At 44.1% G+C, this 24,044-nt stretch overlaps 1 protein-coding gene across 5 annotated transcripts in view; it reads right to left on the reverse strand.

The window, feature by feature from the left end:
- Positions 1–209: 209 nt before the first annotated feature.
- The window catches only part of Shrm (shroom), a 247,686-nt gene continuing 223,851 nt past the window's right edge, over positions 210–24,044 (reverse strand). For 2 of the 5 annotated variants that reach the window (XM_076430999.1, XM_076430998.1), the window contains exons 8-13: positions 12,135–12,714; positions 10,607–11,558; positions 8,373–8,520; positions 5,047–5,254; positions 4,558–4,824; positions 222–3,783 (exon numbers count right to left, since the gene is read on the reverse strand). In XM_076430999.1, coding sequence (XP_076287114.1) covers positions 3,532–3,783; positions 4,558–4,824; positions 5,047–5,254; positions 8,373–8,520; positions 10,607–11,558; positions 12,135–12,714 — 2,407 coding nt within the window. In that variant the 3' untranslated portion in view covers positions 222–3,531. Of the gene's footprint in view, positions 3,784–4,557; positions 4,825–5,046; positions 5,255–8,372; positions 8,521–10,606; positions 11,559–12,134; positions 12,715–24,044 lie in introns of all 5 variants that reach the window. The other 3 variants (XM_076430995.1, XM_076430996.1, XM_076430997.1) reach the window with 3 other exon arrangements.

Genomic DNA, 24,044 nt, shown 5'->3' on the forward strand with positions numbered 1-24,044 from the left:
ACTCCAGTCAGAATACAATCTTAGAGGGCGTAAGAGAACACCGAAATATTCGAGTGACACGAACTCCCATAAGGCTGACAGCATCGACGAGAATCTCGTACCTCGTCGGTGCTGACAGTCTGCTAGAAGCACCTAGAAAAGTTCCACAACATTCTTATCACTTATCGATAACATTCGCCTACCTGTTTCAACGTTTTACCGCTTCGTGCAATGGCGCTATATTTATACTTTACTGGAAAACCTGCCTCATCACAGACGAGGTATAGGACATCATAAATCCTTATCGGTCGGTGCTAATTCCATGGGACCTGGTTAATGAGAAAATAGGAAATAAACATATCAGGATAATTTCCAACGTGTTATTTATTGCAAGCGAGTTTGGGAAAGGTAGTTATCGTAATGATTTCGTAATACATTCGAAATATGCGATAATATTGTCAGACTATCGACGACCTAGCGTCGTCGTTTACGCGTGTGGTACGTGTACGTGTACGTGTGTGTATAATGAGTGATGACGCGCATACGAGCATGTATAATTGGAAGGTGTAACGAGCCCTTGAGAAAAAAACGGGTCCTCCTCGCATCACGTTAAAAACTAAACTTGTATGCTGAAGAAGAGTATGTACAGAGTGGGTTTCACTATTAAATAGTAATGACCTTAAGCTACAAGTAAATAGCCTACACGATAAATGGAACGTTTCATCTCGTAAAAAATAGATTATGCAGAGCACCATGGTTTTTTTCCATTTTCTTCGTCGTCTTCATTCTCTGTCAATCTTCCTGCTGATCGGACGAGAAACTGCTTCATCTTCTTATTCTTCTTCTTGAATCATCATCTTCTTCTTCTATATACAATTGGTTTTGTTTATTTGCCATACGCCGCATTCATCGGAAGTACTAAATAACGTTGCTTGCAAGCACGTTACGAAAACGCGGCTACGGCATCCGCGAGCTTACAGTGTCGCTGTCGTATAGGCGCGAGAAACAAACGAGGAACAGAAAACTGACTATAAATGTGTCGCGAAATTTTATGCCCTGTGCTCAGTCTTTCACGCGCGGAGACAATTTTCCCTCGCGATCCCCGCTGAACGGCTCGCCATTTTCATGAAAAACCATTTTTGCCACACCTAAACATTTCAATAACTTCGTCAGCTGTTTTGAATTTCTGCTCGTAGAAGCCACTGCTCCAGTAAATTGGAATATTCAGAACACTTCAGTGACTGCAGCATCGATGCTGGACAATTTGTAATCTTCTTCAATGTTTGCTTGTAGCTAATTTAATTCGACACAATTGAATTTTTTTAGATTTTGGGAGATGTGTTCGAATAAAGAAGTTTATTCAATCGTTTGCCATGACATCGTTTGTCTACAATTCTGTAGCAGTCACAGGATACAATTTTCAATATTTTCCAATTGTCTCGGCAACGAAATTTCAAGCCAATCATTAAATATTTTAGCGAACATTCAAGGAAGATTCGTATAATAAACAGACGAGCCGTTCGCAGGAGCGTGCAAGAGGAAGGATTCCATCTCGGAGTCTTTGTTGCATCGGATAAATGTCTCATTACCAAGCACAAAGAACCGGAGGACCCACCCCGTTGAATTTTGTCAGGAGTCTTCTTCCCGGATTCGTCGTCGACTTACCATGTAAATCGTGAGACGATCACCAAAGGAGAAGACAGGAAGCGTAGCATTGAGGATTGAGAACGAGGGGATTGGATAAAGGTTGATGGGTACAAAACAGGGTTCGAAAACGACCGAGGCATAAAATTTTTCTTAAGACCGTCCACGGAGGCTCGAAAATCCTTTTTTCTTTTATCATCCAGGTTTCGAGAATCCTGGCTCGGCCGTACAGAGATAAGTAAGATCACAAGCGTCATAGAGGCTCACGGGAGCCTCTGGGGTTAGAATAAAACGTACAAAATAATAATAAATCGTTGTATACGGTGAGCATGTAGAGTGGTTCTGAGTTATGCGTGTCTCTCCTGTGTTTCGTTGTGTGTTCTGTATGTTTCCTACAAGTGTATAATCGCTTAAACGACTACCTTTCTCTTCGTTTATAATGTATAATATGTACACGCTACACAACACGCCGCTTGGTTGCCATTGTTCGCACACATCCCACGACCACGTGACTCCTTACCCTTATATCACATTACGTATATAAGAAGGCACCAGAAGTAATTCTAGGTCAATCATCCCGTGGCTCGCGCCCCTGTCAACGAACTGTTGTGCTCAAAAGGAAGCAACCCACAAGTTGTTGCCTCGAAAATGCCAATTTTACGCAACTACAGATTTTCTGTACACTGGGAATAGTCTGAGAAATGTGCGAAATTGATAGACTGGAATTAATAGCAAAACTTCTAATTCCTACCGAGCTGCTTGGAGACTTGAATGCCTGCGCGAGACACTTCATCGCGATCACTATATTCTAACCACCGAGACATTTTGTAGACACTACAAACAAACTGACAAACATGTAAACTCGATAGATAATCGACTGGAATTAATTTAAATATTTTTTATCACGATTATATTAGACAAGAACAATAAGAATAAGCCTCGATTTTTACCACGTATACATTACATAGACAGTATTAAAAATCTAAATTACATACTAACGTGACAGACAGTTCCCTGGAATTAATATTAACATTGAAATCCCTGCAGAACAACTTAAAGACGATCATTACAGGAAAGAATGAAATTTTCACAGAAAATATATATATGATCTACAATCTTCTCATGAAAGCTGAGCTGCTCTGTCTTTCCCGAAACTTCAATTTCTATCATCTAAGAATTGTATAAACGTTGGAAACAATAGAATAAATTCATAAAGTTCACAATTTCCCAGAATTAATATGTAAATCTGTTCGGAGACTTCAACGCCTGCGCAAGACATTAATTATGAAAGATTGTACGGACAAATGGAATTTAGACAGAAGATACTAGCTTCTACGGTCCACAAGGTAGCACAACAGTTCGTTTCTCAGCATCGTCCTCGAAGACGCAACATTTTCCTCAATTAACCGAGCCACGGGTAACAACTGACGCGAGCTCGGCATCGACTAGGCACTGACGGCTGTTTCTGTATCTCCGAATGAAAGCAGAAAAGTGTACACAGACGTAGATCGATATAAAATTCTTCTCTTGGTCGCAAGAACTGGGGGGAAGGAGGACAATAACAATTTCGCTAGACGAAAATGCTCCTCGACGATTTCGTCCGTCTAGGACTACGAATATATATATGTACAAAGAGGCGGTTAAAAAATAATTTCAAGCTACCGATGCCTATCGGTTAGTATTATCACTTTCCATTCACCGATTCGCAAGGCACGCTCGGGTTCGGGGAAGAAAATTCGTTTCTGCAAGCTTCGACGAGATTACCGGAGAAATGTCGGACACCTTTGCGGAGTCCTTCGTTTCTCGATTTTGCATTCTTTTTGCGTCGTAGTCGAGAGGTTCGATTGGAACCGATATAAACGAGAAATCGATTGTTCGATCGTACGATCGGTGGATATTTATTGTAGACTAGTCGATCGCCTCTCGCAGCGCGGCTAGCTGCTCCTCGCCGAGCTTCACCTTGTCCTGGATCTCACGGCCGTCAACGATCAGCTTCGCCTTCATGTTGATGAAGTGCTGGTAGTCGGCGAACTCCTCGTCGTTCAGGTACTTCGACAGGATCGTCGAGACGTTCACGCTACGCTTGTCGATGTTGCTCTTCAGGATCTTCGCCTCCTCCAGCTGGTCCACCAGCTTGTCCCTCTTGCTCTCCAGGATTTTCTGCAATCATTCGTTCCATCAAGACTCAGAACTCCATCAATCAAACGAGAATAGGAGACAGACAGAAATTTAATTCTTTCAATACTTTTACGACAAATTACATTCTTAAGTACACAGAAGTTTTAATCACTGTACCAGTGAGAAATCATGATAGAATACAGGGTTAGCTGACTGTAGCCAGCTAAAGTGTCAAGATTGAGAGATGTTTGTACAGCGTTTGTCGGTATTCGACCAGAGAGCATTGCGCAAGGCTTACTTGATAAATCAACGCGACTTTCTGCGAGCCGGATAAATGATTATGTCTGCACGGCCTTCCTGTTCGACAACTACAAATTATTTTGCGCCAGCGTCGGACTACGCTTGCAGGGGAACCGTCAAGGACGTCGGGTGAATTTTCTGCTAATCGCGCAAACGCTCGATTGCCTGGTCATTTAAAATTCCACGATTTAATGAAGAAGTATCGCGTGTATGCGAGAGCCAACCATCAACCAAAGCAATTTGATCGGCTATTCGCGATATAGGGTATCCGTCCCTTTTATTTCGACGATCATCGTTGCCCTTTTACGTTTAGTATAATTGTAGGACGTTCGAAACGCCGGTGAAAGCAATAATACTAAGATTACATTAAACTTAGGGTTGTTTCCAAATAAGTGGGTAAGAAACTACAACCATTCTATTCTTCTGCGAATAATAAGAAATTCCAGAATCATTCAGGTGCAACTCCCCGACTAATTGAAGGTTGATAAAGGATACAAGGACAGGATTGAAACTCACCCTTTCAGCGTGATCGGCCGGCATGCCGTAAAGAGCATTCTCAGCCCGAGCCAGCCTACCACTTAGGCCAAGAAGAAGGCTGGTGATCTTGCCGACTTCCTCCACGTGAAGCCGATACTTGGAAGCTTCCGCTGGTCTCGCGACAGCGGAGATCCTCGTGGAAACTCTTGCTCCGAGAGCTTCGTTCACCTCCCCTTCCTCTCTAACAGCCTCCTGTTCAGCCCTGAGGACGACCAGTTTCTTGTCGAGCCTCATCATCAGCTCCTCCTGCGAAGAAAATCGATTGCAATCCTCGGTCAAGCTCCGCCGAGCCACGTAAACCGCGATTCCACGGTCACGCGTGCTCCCCCGGAAACCGATTACGACAGAATCGCTTTCCCGGTGACGCAACAAACGTCATACTGATTTTCGAGGTCGCGTGTGCTTGCCACCGAGCTCTCGCTTTATGGAGCGAACGAAAGTTTCAATGAACGAGACGTGCGAACTTACCTTCTTCTGCCGGAGATCGAGGCTGTCAGTGGGAATGACAGCGGGCGCCTCTTCTTGACGCAAACCCTCCACAGTCACATCCCTAGAGTATCTCGCGAGGAACCTTGCTTTTCCCTCAGACGTTGTAAAGTACGCTGACGTGGGAGACAGAGGGCTGACAGAATCTGCGGAGAGCGGAGTGACTGGCGTTGAGGGTATCGACTCGTGTCTGCAACAGGATGCGCGTAGTCGAAATTATTAAATTGTCCAGATGTTCGGTTTGGGATGAATTTGGGCGTCCAACAAAAATTGGATTTTGAAATATTTGTGTAGGCCTAATAGTTATTCAATAAAATCGATTTTTCACCCCGTTAACATGAATGTCGACAGCTATAAAAAATGTTAAATATTTTTTTTGAGTTCTATGTCATCCCAAAATTTAATTAAAATCGGCGTGTTACGGTTTGGTAACGTCCGTTGTTAGACCATTTTGCAAGTTTCCTCGCTGCAACATTTTCCTGACAAAATTTTCCTGCCTACTTTCCTGATCGATGCTATTCTCCACGCGAAAATGTCCCGGTCATTTCGCGATCGCGTGTTGCATCACTGGCATGACTCATTGCCTCGATCGGCACGATTCGGGGAAGAGGGATCGTCGATTGATTTACCGTCGCCGCGCAGGAACGCGTCTTGTCTTCGTTTCAGAAGTCGGCGATCGACGAGGTCAACGCGCCAATGAGTTTCAAGTTCGCGGAATCGGAGTCATAGTATTCGCGCGTCCGCTCGAGATAAGAGGGCGTTTTATCGCGAAGAGCGCGCGGGAGATTCGCCGAGCGACTCCATCGGCGGAGGAGAAAGTGATAAAGAAAGGAAAGCTGCGGTAGAGTGACCGCTCCGGAGGCGATTCGAAAAGTAACCACGCCGATCGACCGACTATTACAGGCTCCGCCGACTAGGCATAGTAATTAATGAAAACCGGAAGCGCGGCGAGCACGGTCGTTGCGAGTTTCATCGCCGTTTGACTCACGCGTCACGAACGTCGGTGGCTGGATGCACTAGAGATGGATTTAAGAGCTTCTCGAGTTGGTTCAAGCACTGTTATACTAAAATCAATTCGGAGATCCAGTAGATTATCCTCGAGTGTCTGATCATGGCTGGTCGTCTCTACTTGCGGTGTCACGTTAGATTCGGGTACGATTTTCTCGAAAACGGAGTCTCGTATGAAAAAATGTAATTCTGCGTTGTCGAGAGAGTTAATCACGTAGAATAATCCTGCCTTTGTTACAACAATAAATACACAATAAATAATTAGAAAAGTAATATCATTTCCAGCCAGACCTGAAACTCACGTTTCAAAAATATTAACCGATACCATTGTTCTAACGATTTCCAGTTATTTGTTTGCCGGTCTTCCACAATTATGCGAATTAAGGTGTATATACTCTTTCACTTGCTCTTTTAATGACCTCTCAAGGCAGCTTTGAGGAAATCCGCTTATTCCCCGCACGACCCTAATTTTATCCGGCGGAACACGCTGTTTACGCGGAACGAATCGAATCGGAGTTAGCTAATCGGAAATTACTATGAACCGCGGCTACCGCGAACGCCTGGACGTACTTTCCCAAGCGCGTTAGCTCCATCTTCTAGGATCCTGTGGATCGAAACGATGTCACCGCTCGTCCGTCGAGCACTGCCGGAGAAAATGATGCGTAGACCACCGAGTAACAGGCCTAACAATATCATTTATGGCTAGTTACGCAATGATCTTGCGCCTCTGGTACTTTCTCCCGGCGCGTGCCGGCGTAAATGTTGTCCTCGAGCGATTCGGCTCCCCGATGGTCGAACGGAAATAATCGCTCATCAATTTTCGACACCGATTGAACAATAACTCATCTTGGACCTCTTTGTTCCTTAATCATCCTCCTTCATCGTCTGCCCCGTGCTTTTAATGAAGATTTCAATGGGAGTATCTACCAAATGTACATTGAATTATAAGATTTCTCTACATTAAATTATTATAAAAATTCTTAGACGATTTAAAAACTCTACGTCATACGCGAATTTAGGGAACAGACTGGCCTGTCAGCTTGTGAAGGGGAAGCTTCTCTCGACCTTGAGAAAGGCGACCAGTCGGAGGCTCTTATGCCACGCGATAAGTTACGGATCACACCAAGTTTATTCAGCTGTCGTGGCCTGTCATCGGCTCGCCGCAGGGAGCATACGCCGGTGAAAAACGACAATTAAATCCCGAGGGTAATTCGTTAACGACGCTCGCCAGCTACGCCCACGCACGCTCATCGCACAATAAAGGATCTCTGTGAATGATTCTCTTTGAACGCATGGCCGACCTCTTTAGCCACGCGTCGATGATGTGGTTCAGGTTCAATTTGCACGGATCCGAGACAATTACGTTTCAATTCAGTCGATTTCTCTTTTCGGTATGTCGTGATTGCGGATTTTTATAGATACAAAATGAACATTACTCTGAATATAATTCGACATCGTTGAACACAAATAAAGAAATGGGTGTACTAAAAGATCGCAAGATTATATTGAACGAACTGAACAATGTCTACGGAGGAATGATCGTTCTACATTTTTTATGAATTCTTTCGAATTCTATCATTTCTCTTTTCGGTATGTCGTGATTGAGAATTTTTATACAAAATGAAAATTACTCTGAATATAATTCGACATCGTTGAAGACAAATAAAGAAGTGGGTACGCTGAAAGATGGCGAGATTATATTGACCAAGCTGAACAATGTCTACGGAGGAATGTTCGTACTTCATTTTTGATGAACTCTTTCGAATTCTATAAATTGTGTAACGCGAATACAGGAAAATTAATCCTCAAGTCAGTCAGTCAGTGAACGCGAGCATTAAAAACCTCGGGGAAATCGCGATCGATAATCAACGGGGTCCATGTTTTCAAGCTGGTTCGGTGAAAGTGGCGTGGGGCAACCTGTATATGAAATATCGACGTTCTGTATCATCTAGGAAGATCAGATCGCGTTTATGTAACAATAATGACAAGCTGTCTGATCGCTGTGTGCACGCTGGGATACGAGAATCCTATTTGTTTCGAAGGATAGGGGACTTGGAGTGAGAAACATAGAAAGAATCGCAGACGGTGGAGTGTTCTAGACACAGGTGACTAGGAAGTCGTCTTGGTGATGCAATTCTTGCACTTGCATCGACGACTCGCAATGCTTCATTTCCTTGGATTCCTTGCAGTATTTTTATGATCTTTTACTACATATACCACTGTGCTTCATTACACAAATAAAATAAAATTTATTTAGACGTTGCAGCTAGAACTGCATAAAATAAGAATCCTATACTCACTTTTTCTCGTCGTCAGCCCCATTCTCGGAGCAAGGGGTCGTAGGCTCTTCAAGGGACAGTCGTCTTCGTGGTCTCGGCTGCAAAGTCGCCTCCACCCTGAACAGACCGGAAACGTAGTCGGTGGGCTTCTTGTGCTCCGGCGCTGGAACTGATAACAAACGAGATTGTTGAACACACCACACACTAAAGGAATCCCCCTTCGTGTTTGTTCGACTTCTAGGCACTCGGCTCTGCGAGAAGCCATAACGCGCGCGTTCAATATCGCGGGAATGCAGCGACGAGTAATTGAATAACACGGCCGTCCATTGGGTTAGCGATTATTAAAAGAAAAGGTCGTCGCCCTCTGCGAACGTGCTCCTCCGTCGATGACGCTCGTTGCTGTGAGACCGTTCGTTTGCTTGAACGTGTTCGCCTGTGGTTTGATAAGTAGACCACCGGTGTTTGTGGTGATTCGTGCTTTTATATTAAATTTCTTTCTTCCTGTGCTCCTAATAGCATTTCATCGAAAAACGATTGGTAGACTGTGAATCAGTATGCGAAATAAAAATTGCGGAAGTTCTAAAAAGCTCGAGCTGAATGAAAATATACTTCACTTTTAAATCATTCAATTTTTTATCTTTATTGAAACGCACAGGATAAAGATTATTGTTACACCAGCAGGATAAAAAGTTTCGTAAGATTCTCCGAAGTGATTCATTATAAAACAGGGAATAAAAAGGTGAGTCTAGCACGAGACAATTTGTTGAAAACGAGTTTCTAAGTGACGCAAGTGTGAAAACACATTGTCAGGAAGGTAAGAAGATAATTATGCATATTGAGATTAATCGAGGGCCCAACAGTACTGCATCACAGAATGCATTCATTATAAATAGAAACGGTGAGTAATAGACAGACATATTAGTCAGCCATGTACCTTAGCGTGCGAGTTGGTCATTTTTCAAACAAGATCCTCTTCGAAATGAAGTTGCATTTGAGCTTATATAATTCTACATGTTTTATTCTTTTCTTTATATAAATTGCTAGAAACATTTATTGCGGCATTTCAATGTTGAACACATTTTTCCTTACACCTCTTGTGTATTTTATAATCAATGCCACTACGCAAGGTGCGAGATGCAAGTTTCGTCTACAAGTTTCGAACTTAGCGTCCCGGGTGCAAGAAAATGCAATAAAATCGTCGCGTCGCGTAAGAGGGTTTTCGAAGGTGGAAGTTTGACGATGCTATTAGCCGCACTAAATCTGTAGGCTTACGTTAAGTCGTTGAGGAATGACGACCGGGAATACCGATACCGGCGATGTTTGCGTGGCTTTTATTAGACATAATCGGCACAGACGCGAGTAATCCCGGATTAGTCTAAACCGGGAATTAAAGTCGCTGCGAAATGTGCAACGCGCACGCGGGCTGATCGCAGGATATTTTATCCGGGCGATCGTAAAGTGCAATCTGGTTTCTCGACGTAAGTGGCTTCCGATTTGTTCCGTAATAAATAGAGTGCGAGTATTATGCGTTTACGGCGAAAATGGCCCCGGGAGATTTAAAACAGTAAGAAGATCAACGGAATTTACGGACGTCGATCATTATCATTGTCGACCGACCAAAATTAGCGAAGAAAAATTTCTATCTGCATAAAGGTCCGCTTTCAGCAATTTTAATTTGTGTCGGATTTTGTGCCAGAGAGATTTAATTATTAAAGAACATTCGCACAGCAAAGATTTGCTTTATTCAGCGCTAGAGGATTACGAGACATACAGGAAGCGAAAGAAGCAAGATAATATCGGTGGCCAAAGAGAAAATCAAAGAGTATTTGTGGTGCAGGACAGGTCTAGAGCAGGATTACTCTCTCTTTGCTCTTCTTTGCGTCGAAGAAACTAATTTCTTGGTTAATAGACTACAGCACAAGATTGCTTCACAAATTGGAATTCGATTACACACTTCTGAAGGAAATGCTGCATTCATTATCTTTAACCCCTGATGCACTTAAAGAATTAATTTACCAGTTAATAGACTAGCATACAGGCCCACTTAGCGGTTTCAATTTGATTACACACGCCGCCGAAGGGAATGTTATATTAATTATCTTTAATCACTATGTTCTGTCCGGGTAATTGGTGCGTTAGCATCGTGTGCGTCGAATTAGGGCAACATTGACATTTAATTAAGAGATAGCAATTCCGTTTGCGATTACGATCAATGAAGAAAATTTCCAGCAAATATAAATAAGCTAGACACTCACCCAGTAGAGGAACCAGCTTGTCATTAGGACTAAGTTGACTCGCCAAATCGCGTCCCAATTCCTCGCACTCGATCTCCTCGGGCAGCTTCTTCCGGCAAAGCGGCATCTCATGCGTCTTCGTGCAGATCTCAGTTTCAGACGTCTCTAAAAGATCAGTCTGCGAGGCAGCGTCGCTGGTGGCAGCATTAACTCGCAGAACAACCTCAGTCCGTTGCATCAGAGTCAGTCCCTCGATTCCAGGCTGCGGAGACACGCAAGGTGACGCAGGTAGAGAAGACTTCATCTCCTGGACCGGAGAGTTCCTTGGCGAAGAGGACGACGAAGCTTTAGAGATGCTGGAGATCGAGGACGTTGAGGACCTTCCCCCAGACCTGGATTTAGCGGAGGACGACCTCTCCACTCTCAGCTCGATCTCGTTACTCTGAATCGATCGAACAGGTGAGCTGGACCTGTTCGAAATGCTCTCCGTCTGCGTTGGACTCGACACCTTTCTGCTCGTAGGCGATCCCTCGATCTTCGAGAAGCTGTTCGACAAGCTTCTCGGCGAGATCCTCGGATCGGACGATCTGGAAGACGAGGAGGAGCTAGAACAGCTGCCAGACCGTCTAGGAACCGATCCCCTGAGACTCTCTCCTTCGATCTGATCTGGTGATCTCGGAGGAGAGCTCGTTGGAGGTGGAGGCCTTTCCGAGGCTGGCGAAGTCTCGATCGAGGTCTGAACTTCGTTGCCACGAGGCCAACTGTCCGATGAAATTGTCATTGTGGATGAGGTCGAGGATGTCGTGATACAGGTCGATATAGTGGCTGTGGACGTCGAGGTCGCGTTCGCTCGTTTCTCGTTGCGACGGTTTAAGAGCTCGATGTTCTGCGAGGTCATCTCGATCGTGGCGCTACGGTCGCGGAAGAAGTCCTCTTCTAGCGATGAGGGAGCATCCATGCTCCGGGACTGCTTCTGTTGGCAAGAGAAACCGTTTTAGGACTTTATGGACTTTCTAAATTGTAATTAATGGACTGCGGATTTTATCCATTTCTGGAAAAATTGAGTAGATGAAAATTTAAGGAGATGTTGGCATATTATTATCAATTTTTAAAAATGTTTCGAGGTAGCATTTTTGCTCAGAATTAGGAGGGTACTATCTGTAACGATTGGATCAGGATCTGCATTCAGGATTCTCTGCTTATCCATCCCTTGGCTGGTCTCAATATCCCAGTAGCCTCGTTTCATCGCTAACTAAATTTGTCAGGAGGATAATCATTAGACTGCGGATTGATGCATTTATGACAGAAATGGGTGGATGTAATTTAAAACAGTACACATATTAAAACGATTTAAGGACATCCATATGTTATTTTCAAGTTATTACAATTGTTAAAGACAGGAAGAAAGTACATCTTCCTGCATCTTGTAGGTGACAAAGAAAACTTTTATTTCGCATAGAGATCCGCAGTCTACTAATCATCATTTCTCCCAGATCCCGCCAAATAATTGCAAGTTCTATCATCAACAAATACCGTGAAGCATGATTACCTCTCTGTTCTGAGGTAGGGGTTCGCAGCTAGCAGCCAGCTTCCTCCGTTCCCGCTCAAGTTGCCGATTCCTATCGTTAAGAACCTCAACGCTCTGCGGCGACAGTCGTTCCCTTCTCTGCTCGTACTCGTGCCTCTTCTCCTGCTGCCGTTTCTCCAGGTGATGGTGATGATGATGATGATGTTGATGTCGATCCTCTAGATTGTCGTTGTTGTTGTTCTCGGCTGTCCGGGATCTCGCGTCGCTCGCCTGCAGTTTCTTGTTGAGGTCGTGCGACAACTTTCCGATCACCTCCGCCGAGTGGTGTTGCTGTTGAGCGGCGCGTTCTTCCAGGCGATGATGAAGAGCGTCCACGCTGTGCGACTTGGACAACTCCGGCTGGTGGTTGTGATGGTGATGGTTGTGATGATGCAGCTGATGATGAGGCGTGACACGCAGCAGAACCGGGTCGTCGTGATCCCGCGGCGGTGGCCAGTCCTCTAATCGAGACGTTGGAGACATCGTTCTCTTGTAGCTGCCCTCGCTATCGGGCGCCCCTCGCTCCCTCCTGTAGGCCAGATAAGAGGCCTTCGACTGGCTCCTGAAACGAGAAAATCAATACCATAATTAGCATACACTGTAACCATTGAGTAGGGACGCAACAAGAGGCGACACTTAGAAAACGACTTTTTAACACTAACCGAATCGCGACCGGTCAAGTGACCGGTTTCACATTTTTTTTAATTATTGAAATTATGGAGAAATTATTCTAAATAGACTGCGAATTATATGCATATATGATAAAAATAAGTAGGTATAATTTAAAGCAGCAAGAACATTAGAAGAATTTAGAGGTACCATTGTATTATTATTAATCTATCAAGTATATAAAGAAATAAATTAAATTTTTATTTCACCTCTGTTTCTTGCGATTCAGATGGAAAGTTTTTATTCGGCATAAAGAGATCCGCAGTCTGATTATAAAAATTGTTAAAAATCTGAATAATTTGTCTCGTCATTTTTATCAAAAAATGCATATCCGACACATTTAATCGGTACGGTTAGCGTTAAAGGTCCATTCAGTGAGAAATGCTCGTACATATTTTGTCAAATGTTTATGTACAGGTTAAAAATATTTCCCATCTCGTCAATCCTTTTTTTTGGTCATTTATTCCCGGCCCAATGATAGCCGCAGTCGAGACTAATAATATGAGTAGACCGTCTGTTTCTATAGCTTCTACCGCGACGTGACCCGCTTCGTTTACTGGTCCGTACAAATTTGTGCAACTACTACAAGCAGTGTGGAGCAACAATCATGTGGTCAGAATCGCGCAACACCTAAATTTCGCGCGGTTGGTCACCCGTCCGAAATAAATGCGCGGAAATAGAGCGACAGAGACGGTGGAGTTGAAAACAAGCAGACCAGCTTGGTCGATCGTCCGAAAATAAATAGTTACATCTGGCCGCGCGTCCATCGAACAAGGTTAGGTATACTTGAATTTCCAGTGGTCGCAGCCCGGGATCAAGTTCGTTCGAATTTTGATGAGGCTGATCCTCATTGGTATGGACACCGAACGTCGGGCGGCTTCTCTCTGATTCGATCGTTATCCGACGCGTATTGTCACCGTGCTCGGATCAAGGGGCCGACGATGTTCGCTTTCAACCTCGATTCCGATTCACGTGGAACCGTCGACATACACGTGACGACCGCGTGTAAACACGCGTGGCCTTTTTACGAATCGTTAAAAACAAAGCTTAATTCTTCAGGGTTCCGGACATTAACTTTTGCGCTGGTGTAAAAAACTGGCGAGATTTGTGAAATTTTTCTGGTCGAGCGGCGTTAAAAACCGCACGACCGCAGGCGCGAAACACGTGTTCGAACGTAAGAGAAATGAAGAGTGCAATTTCTCCAGCGACTTGTACTCCATCGGCATGCTGGAACTTCGGATATTACCATTCCGTGTTCTCATTTGTCAACGCGTTCGTTAAATCGAGACGTTTATGCACGTACTATGCAAACAGCCGGCCGGTAATGTCTATATTTATCGGTCGGGGATCTGGCGGCGCGAGACGCATATAGCTCGCAGCGCAAAAAAGGTTGTTTGCATAAAAGTGTGCGAAAGAATTCAGTAGAATGTGCCGTTCGCGCGCAGACAGGTAACCAGTTGATCGATACGAGATATTACGGCACCGGTAACACGCTGTTGCATAAATATAACTACGGAAACTCTCCTCTCGAACTTTCCCATTTAATTTATTATAACGCGCGACGATATTTCCCATTCGGCGCATAATTGACACCTAATTACGGGACGACTGGAAACAAAGTCAATGGAACAAGACGTTCGTGCCGCGAGAGAGAAACGATTCTATAGTCCCGTTATCATATATCCCCGGCCGTTCAGTATAATTTATTTCCATATTTCCAATCGTGCATGGGATTGCCGATTCGGCTTGTCGAATCCGCCGCGATTCCGCGAATCGAACAAAGTGCTCTTTGCGGAGAGTAAAAGCGAGCCATTGTTCAGAGCGACTTGCGAAATCTCACCGACGCATCCGAGATGATTAATCGCCGCTCGCGATTGATTAATCGTGGATCACCTTGGATCCGAGCGGCGCTAATCGCGACCGGATGCGCGGCTCGACGGGCCACACGCGAATGATCTACATTCTTCAATTTGTTGCTCAAACGCTCGCCGCGATTTCGATTTATCTACTTTGTCGTAATCATAGAACGCTCTCAAAATAATCCTATACACACCATCTGGTTCTGCTTAAATAAATTCCTTAACATACTAATTAGTAATCACTCTTTCTTCCAGGATTACATGACGAGCGAAGGATTCGAACATAGCAGGTGAGAAATTTTACAATAAACTATGCGGCCGACAGTATTAATCCGCGTTTCGCTTCCGAGTATTCGCAAATCCTTTCCCAGACGATTTTCCGTCGAGATGCGAGCGAAAAACGATCGGATCTTTCGAACAACCAATGGCTCCGACATCTATCCAGGATTTCGATTATATAAGAACCATCTCGTATGCCGTGCGAACGCCCTCCTACAGAGCCTAGAGGAAAGTGTAACATCTGTTCCTAGCTAGCATTTTGTTAGGCACGAGCCGGGAAAAAAAGAAATCCTCTATTGGGTAACCGTACTCTGATCCTGTTATGCTATCAAGATGATTGATACGCCTCTTTCCGCGCGAAAGTGTCTTTTTCCTGAACGCCGTGGGCGATTGGGCCTCTTCAGCCTCTTTTGCCACGCTTTTAGCAGTGTGCGCGATGCTTGTCCAACGAAACATAATGGTTCCCAAAATCAGTGGTGAAAAACATGTGCGTCATTTAAAATATCCAATAAAAATCGGCAGAAATATTTGCAGAAACTTTGAAAGATAGATTCGATAATACGTTGGAGAGCGACACCATTGACATTTTCTCGTGTTTTTGCAACACAGAAGCAGGAGATCGAAGATAAAATCGAGACAGGGAGGTCCGTTTCGGCCACAGCTGACCAACTTTCCAGTTTTGAAATTCTTTCCAGTATTCTGGAGCGATGCTAATCACCGTTCAATTGTTCCGAGCCCGCCATGAATCACTCGAGCGGGACCGACGTTCCTAGATCGCTATCCTTAATGATTTATCATTAATTGGCAGAGTAGCGGTTGGTGACCCGCGTGATCCAGCCATCGATCGGTCGCATCGTTGACCGGTTTCTCTGTTTGCCTGTATGTACATATGTTGTCTGGTATATCCGTGTCAAATTTGTCTGTCTCGATCGAGATCGGGGCTGACATTGTGATGTCAGCCGTGTCAGTCCGAACATCGTGTCACCGTGTGCCGGATTTACGGTGGCGGACAGCGCGCACACTTCGAAAACGCGTGCGTGTAATAAAACCGGCGCGGCGCGAAACACGGTCAATTCAGCTTGAATCACTTTCCTCGGCTGATCGATCAGCAACCGAATCGAAACTCTTCATTCTTATTTTTCCATTCAGACTTCGATCTCCCCTGACACGAAACCGAATCCATTGTGTTCCGCTCCTGCGCTCGATATTTTTTTATTTATTGGCTGCACGCGCTTCGACAAAAGTTTATCTCCATCATTGAATACTAATATAATTAGACTGCGGGTTTTATGGATTTACGAAGATCTAAGGACATCAGTGTATTAATTTCAGCTAATAAGACAATTACAAGAAAAAAGAATTTTCTATTTGGCTCCTGTGTCTTGCAATCAATGAGAACATTTTTTATTTTGCGTAAAGATCCGCAGTCTACTAATAATGAATAACGTTCAATGATTATAACTAGACTGCGGATCTTTGTGCAAAATAAAAATGTTCTACCTGAACTGCAGCAAACCGGAGTGAAATAGGAAGTTATTTTCCTTTGTAATATCTTTAACAGGCTGGAAATAATACAACAATATTTTTTAATTGTTCTGATGTCCTTACTGTTTTCAGCTACACCTACACATTTTTCTCGTGAATGCATAAAATCCGCAGTCTAATTATAACAAGCTAATGAGAAACAATTTCCAGAAAATGAAATCGAAGCAGTGGTACATTTGCGAACAAAACCAGCCCAAGACAAATGAAGTATTCCATCGTTGGAGATCGTTGAATGGAAGAAATTGATTCCACAGGCCACAGATTATCATCGGGTACAGTTAAGTTCGATCGAGGGATCGGGAAAAAATTGGCGGATCGATAGAAAATCGGTTCGAGACGAGATACACTTCGGTACGGATCGTTGTTTAGAGAGCGCAGCGTTCGTGGAAACTTCTTGTTCGCGGTTCACACGGCTGTTTCGCACCGAAATGCTCTGGCATCGGTGGCAGAGAGCCGATTTCTGTCCCGTTCTGCTTAGGATTTTGCCTGGCAGCGGAAAAGAAAGTTTTACCGTAACGAGGCGGCCCGAGCGAAGGACGAAAGTAAAGTTCGCGTCTCGATTCTAATCACGCGGACAGGTCGGCACGGTTTCGTGACCTCCTGTGGTGGCTAACTGTCATAAACCTCATACGCGCGAAAACAACGTGTTCGATTGCGAAAAACTATCCTCCCACCACTACCGACATCCAGAACGTTGGATAACGCGAGCACGTGCAAATTCAGTGGTATTTTATTTTTCATTAAGGGGTCGAAAGTATCAGGCTGAAACCTGTTTTCAAAAATACGATTTTTGAACATGGTGGCGCAAGTACTTTTTACGATTTTCATCCTGTTCTCTTAAAATTTTGATACAATCTTTCGTTTTACATAATCGAGGGAAGTACGCGTCGTTTTTGCGAAACATTTAAAACTTTTGCTACGAACATTTTTATTACCAATTTTATCTACAAAAAATTTACCAAATGAATTTTAGCGAACTGTTTGCGATTCACAATGCGAGAGCTACCGCTGAATCCGTGACTCTCGTCGCTTTCGTTGCAAAATTAATTACTCAATCGGAGGAGTCGCGCGGTGAGATCGAAAATGATCCAGCATCGGATGATCGAGTGGGTTCGTCGATATTAATTACGGGAGCCGGAGCCGTGAAAGCCCGGAACAGCGAACTATACAAGCGATTGTTGCGGAGTGCGTATACGCGGCCGCTGAATTTGACGAATCGCGTTTCACTTGACACACTTCGCCCGGTAGCCGAACCTATCGGCTTGTGTAGTATAGTCTTCGAATCAAATTGCGGGTCGTCGAAAGCGGTTCATTTCCGTGGCAGGTGTAAAACGTAATTGTATTCCTGTTAACGGTCACGATCGGTATATACGCGACGCTTCGATAATTATAAATCACTGATCGGGAACCAGACGGAATAATCGATCGATCTCTCGAAGGCAAAGGCGCGGAGCGATCGAGATTCGTATCTCGGCAATCCAGTTCTATAAATCGATATATGTTTTCATCGATCGATCAATTACTCCCGAGCGTCGTCGGGATCGATCTAGAATCGCGAATCGATCGGTTTTTATTCAAATTGGATCGGCCAGCCGCAACCTAGAAATTCGGAGTCGGAGCAGTCGAGCGAGGATTCGTGCAAGAAAGTGAGAAGTTGAACATTGCTGCTTGAATTTTTAATAATGATGCGAAGAACCGGTGATATAGAAAGCAGTTGCTCTCTTGAAGCAGTTGCCACGAAATTTTTACGATGTTGAGCAGGATGTCGATTTCAGATAGTTCCTAGTGGTTCATAACTAGACTGCGGATCTTTATGCAAAATGAAAATTGTTTGCATTGATTGAAAGACAGAAGAGCGAAATAAACATTTCTTTCTTCGTTTAATTATCTAATTCAACTGAAACAAATACGCTGATGTCTTTAAATCTTTTTAATTTTTGCACTGCTTTAAATGGTGCTTACCCATTTTTGTCATAAATGCATAAAATCCGCAGTCTATCCATAACACACGAACGACAGCGTTAATAATAATCAAAACTAAAATGAAATATGATAAGGAGGATTTTAAAACTTCCAAAAATCCTCCACAGAAGACAGGAGGGGGAGTGTGACTGAAACAACATCGTTTCTCAACAACTCTCCGTCATAAACCATTTCCAAGAAAGAACAAATAGATCGGCAAAAACAGAGGTATAAGAAAGGATACAAAAGACTTGTTCGGAGGAGTTCCGGCAGCCAGAAAAACCGACTCAACAAACAGCGAGCCATCAATAATGCAAATTCCCGAAACCGTCCCCGGCGGTACTCGTCAAACCTGTCTCCCGGACACGAGAGAGAGAGAGAGAGAGAGAGAGAGAGAGGGGGGGGGAAGGATTTCGCAACGTCTCTCGAAAGCCGGTCGCGGAAAAATGCGGGTCTCACGCGGCGGGTCTCAAAAGGATCGCGACGGCGATTCTGCTCGTCGTCGGTGTTCCGAACTACTATCGTTCTTAGCCGTGAGAAAGAACCGGGCGATGAATAAAACTCTGCCGTCCCGGATCTTCGAGATCTTCGAGAGATCTTGCTCGATCACTTCCGCGAGTGCGCGCGTGCATCGCGAACGATATCGTCCCCGGGAATCTCCGTTGAATTTTCATGCTGCTCCTTTTGCTCTGACAAACTCTTATACACTGCTCCCGTCCATAAGTCACCGGACACTTATTCAAATTCGAATGCAAACGATTATTTTTACCTATATTATGGAATGTATAATAGAGCATAAAATTTCCAAAATAATTATAAATATAGAACTTCCAAATTACATCAAAGATGAATTAATCTATATACGTATTGTTATTCATAACTACATTTTCAATGAGCCAGACCTAACCCAGTCCTGTACTTAAACGGAGCACTCTGTAAAACGAAGCCTCTTCGAAAAGTCGACCCTCCGCTTTGAAATATCTTATCACAGTGTTCAAGTACAAGAGTAAACGGCAGACTCATGGAAAAAAAAGCGTCACCGTGTTTGCAGGCTCGTTATCAGTCGTCGGAGGAATCGATAGCTTCGTCGATAGATAAAATACCGGCTATTCATCCGGCGTACAAAGTGTTGGCCGTGAAACACTCTGTCGGCCATCGATTACTATGATACACCGACCGATAGACCGGCTACCAGCCTTCGACAGAAGTTCTGGAAGTTACAAGCCGATCCGACGACTTTCATTTCGCGAGTCTCGCAAATCTCGATTCGGCACACTCTCCTTCCACCTTCGTTCCGTTTATTTTTCTCTGTCTGGGGTCTAACAGCGTGTTTTCAACATCAAATTTCTATCAGATTTGTATCAGGTTTGAGAATCAGACTTTTTGCTGCGTCCGTCCTCAACTGTTTCGCTGAATAAACATCGTGTCTTTATAAGGAGAGACATTTTTGATGGCGAACAAAATTCATATTCGTGTTTTTAATTAATGCGATCGTTCTCGCGAAAGCTCGGTAAAAACGTTCCGCTCGGACAGCTCGGTAATCTACGACTAACAGTCCCAATAAATTGGAGATAATATAACAATCCTCATAAACTCTACCGACGTTTTTACCGCTCCGTATTTCACCGACGCATTTCTGTCATAAATGCGGAACTGCAGTCGTAAACTGCAGCCTCCGTATGGATATTAACGATAAGATTTAATCTGAAGAAGCGTATCGGGATTTTCAATCTTCCAACGAGAAAGAGATCGCAACGATCTCTTAAACCTCCATCGTTATCATCGCCGGTCTTGGTAAACAAGTTTCCAGAAACTCGAGGACCCGGAAAACGCATTCCGCGATCCGAGATAACAGTTATGACCGCTAATGAAGTTACTTAACATCCACCGACCACTTGGTGAGTTCATTAGTTGTGTTTTCCGCGTGCGGGATAGTCTCGGGTCTGCGTTTATCTGTTTTGAATTCGCCGATAAAACGTTCGCGTAATAAATCGCGACTCGCCGCCGCTGGAATTCCAGCGTTTCTTCTCCGCTCGCGCGGAGTATTGTTCCTTGTCCGTTTTTTTTCTATTCTGTAGAGACCGTAGGAAACACCCGTGACCAATAAAAATCCGGAAAAAAGGCCGAAGCGTTGCGTAAAGCGGCGGATTGTTCGAGCGTTTAGCTGAAAACGCGCCGTTAGGCGAAAAATTAACGGAACGAACTGTGCCGAATCGAGATTCGCGCGAGGCCTCGCAGTATCCTTCCACAATTATTTAAGTCATGAATAGACCGCGGATTGTATGCGTTTCTGATAAATGGACAGCGGATTTTCTGCATTTATGACAAGAACGAATAGGCGTAATTTAAAATATTCGAAACATTAGACGGATTTCAAAATACTTTTACATTATTTTCAACTTGTTGAACTCCGATTTGTTGCAATTCAGGTGGAAAAGTTTTATTTTGATTAAAGATCCGCTATCTAGTGGTAAATCTGGGTGGATGGAGCACAAAACAGTAACTGTATAAATTGAATTTAAATTTTTAGCAATTTTTTAAATAATATACAGGGTGGGTCACCTAACGTTGCCACCTCAAATGTCCTTGTTGTTTTTAAAGATACGTCAAATGTCTGAAGGACAAAGTTGAATGGTTCAGTGGGGCTCACATGATACCAAAAATATTTTTGTTTTTGAAGCACCCTTTTTAAACACAATAATAGTCCCATTCATTAGGAATTCAGTGACCGTAATTACCCATGCACGTATAAACTTTCTAAGTAGCTCCTAGTCCATATAACAGACACAGAACATTATTATTTTGCATTAACCATGAAAAATTCGCAGTATACTCGTTAACCACTCATTAATTTTCGAAGCCCGTTATTTGTAGACTTCATACCTAGGCTCTAAAAAGAACAAAGATATTTGAGGTGGCAACGTTAGGTGACTCACCCTGTATACCCAAAGAAATTTGTTGAATAATTCCTCATGCGTGTATACACTCTCGATAATCGTAATTTTGAAATGATCAAGGATAAAGATGTTCTAATCATTGCAAGCCGGGTGAAAATCGTACAGCTAGGGGTTAATTAAGCCCTCGATAGCGAAGTGGTTCGATCGATCCTCCAAAAAACCGGAGGGAGTACAGGATCTCGCGTGCAGATTATCCTCGCCGATAATTATCTGCAGCCGTGGAACCTCGCTGGAAAGAGAGGAAAATAACGAGAGGTAAAGAGGAAAAGAAAAAGAGAGAGGGAGAGAAGAAACACGTGTCGTGAAAGGGGTCCCATGCGTGTACGTAGGTTACAAACGATCGTTCGCCGGAGTAACTTTGAAGCTCGTGTTCGCGGGCCGGCTGGCTCGTTACTTATTTCGCGAGAGCGGGCCTTATTACCGGGCTCCGTTTAAAATCGCGGCGGCTCTCTCGCATATATCTCGAACGCGAACCAATTTGCGGGAGTACTTTCGCCAAGTTCTGCGCCGTCTTTCCGGTTATGCGTATATCCACCGGCCGAGAGCTTTTCCTCTCCGCTTAGCGGAAAAATCGAAATAAAACCGAAACGAAAAATGGAATGCTTGCGGTACCGCGGCGCGATCCCGTGGATCGGCCTCGCCGCTAATTACGGAAGAATTCTACACGCACCAGGTATTCGCGGAGCAGAGAACCGGAAATCGCACGGTTATCCCGCCATGCGCCACCGCGAGAGACTCTTGTCCTCGCTTACGCAATTCGAGGTGCGTGCCCGCGATCGTAAAATTATAGACCTCAAGCTAACTTGGCCCGGGTTATGCAATTTCACTCGCGTTGCGCAACCCCGGCTCGTTTGCCGGTAAGTAGCGCGTTTTCAACGATTAACCGGTCGATCGAGTGGAAATACACGAGAAACGTTGAGATTCCTGCAAGCTGGGGTGGACATTCAGCGGCTCTTACTCGAATCGATGGTAACCGTGCCCCAGGACGAGGATGTATCCGCTATTGAACACTTCAAGATCGACCTCGCTTTTTCTGTCGCACTTCATTCCTCGCTGCTTATTAAAATTTTCAAAAACTGCTAGAATATAAAATTCCACAGGATTCGATACGATTTTTATTTATTTCAGATCTAAACAAAAGCAAAAATAAAGAATTGCATATACATCCGCAGTCCACTTCTCATGGTAGATAGAGAGCTCTGTCTCCAAGATAAAAATTCCTCCCAATAAAAGTTCCCTCTCCGGATAAAATTTCTCCATTAAAATACAGCGAACAGCTTATGGTTCTGTGCGTACAGTATGGCCTGCAATTATCTGAAAGTATCTCCTGAATTAAAAGCCTTTTGCTGTAAGTGGCTCGGCAAAAATATACATACGAGGAAGCACATTCCAACAAACTTCCCCAAATCAAAAAATAATATTACAAAATATTCGAACCCAAAAGTCCGAAAAATATATAATGTGAAAATTGGGAGTATGTCATTTTCGGTGGAGGAACCGATCGCAGAAATCCGGACTGAGAGCATGCTTCCGCGGGAGCGATATTTATGACATAATGCGAGGGAATTCAGTTACACGCGCCACGGAGGTTCGCTCGGCCGCATAAATTCCACTCGTTACGAAAGTAATATGTTTCAAGCATTTCGCTCGGGCAGCGAACATTAAATAATAATTTACGAACGCGCCCGATCGTCCCCTTCTTTTTCATTTCGTCGATCATGTTCGAATTGGAAGGATACAGGCGTGGCGTGCGAAACAGGCGACTTATTTTTCCCCACCTCTGTGGATATCTATGGGGATATCGATAACATCGCGATCGCTCGTGTGCGATGATTTTTACGTCGATTATCCGGGTGGGTACGTGTTCGTTCGGATTTCCGGTATACGGCCAACCAACGAGCATTATCGATCCTATCTACTGCAATTAGACGAGCTGATAACAGTCTTTTATCGCGGACCACTCGAAGCACGTCGAACTCAAATAGATAACCAATTTTACCGGCCAACTCGTTTCGGTTGACGAGGCTCGCCGAAATATCAAATTCCACGGAATTCTCTCATAGAAAACCTTGTTTCTCGTTGGAACTCGTGCTCGATGCAATTGGTCGTGAAATACTACGCTCCCGGCTTAATTAAACGCACGTCGAATGAAAACGAATGGTCATTCTACAGGAATTGTAATTTCCACTCGCGTTCCGCGTAATTGCTGGTGTGCACACTATCTGGCGACCTAAGGTCTGAAACTTTTGTGTTCGTTTAGTAATGCTTGCAGAAAGAATTGCTGGAACTATTTATTTTTGCATTCGATTCTATATATACCAGTCGGAGAAATCCTCTAAATTCAGCAATCAAGGCTTCAAACTGAAAAATGCGAGACAATGGATTCGTAAAGTTGAAATCGAACAAATTAGCGGCGCGTTAAAAATAATTGGTTCAGCCGGTTCATTAAGCCGCGATTTACGGTTGATAGAGACTGACTGGGGATGGCGGAGAGATCATGACTCGGCGATCGTCGATTTCGACACGTTGCTAATTCACTAAAACCGAGTTTGATCACGCGTGACTCCTATGCTGACTGGCAGAATGCGCCGAGCGCAGCGAAGACAGAGGCCAGAAGGAAG

The sequence above is a fragment of the Lasioglossum baleicum genome, chromosome 9 (assembly GCF_051020765.1).
Source record: "Lasioglossum baleicum chromosome 9, iyLasBale1, whole genome shotgun sequence".
NCBI classification, from domain to species: domain Eukaryota; kingdom Metazoa; phylum Arthropoda; class Insecta; order Hymenoptera; family Halictidae; genus Lasioglossum; species Lasioglossum baleicum.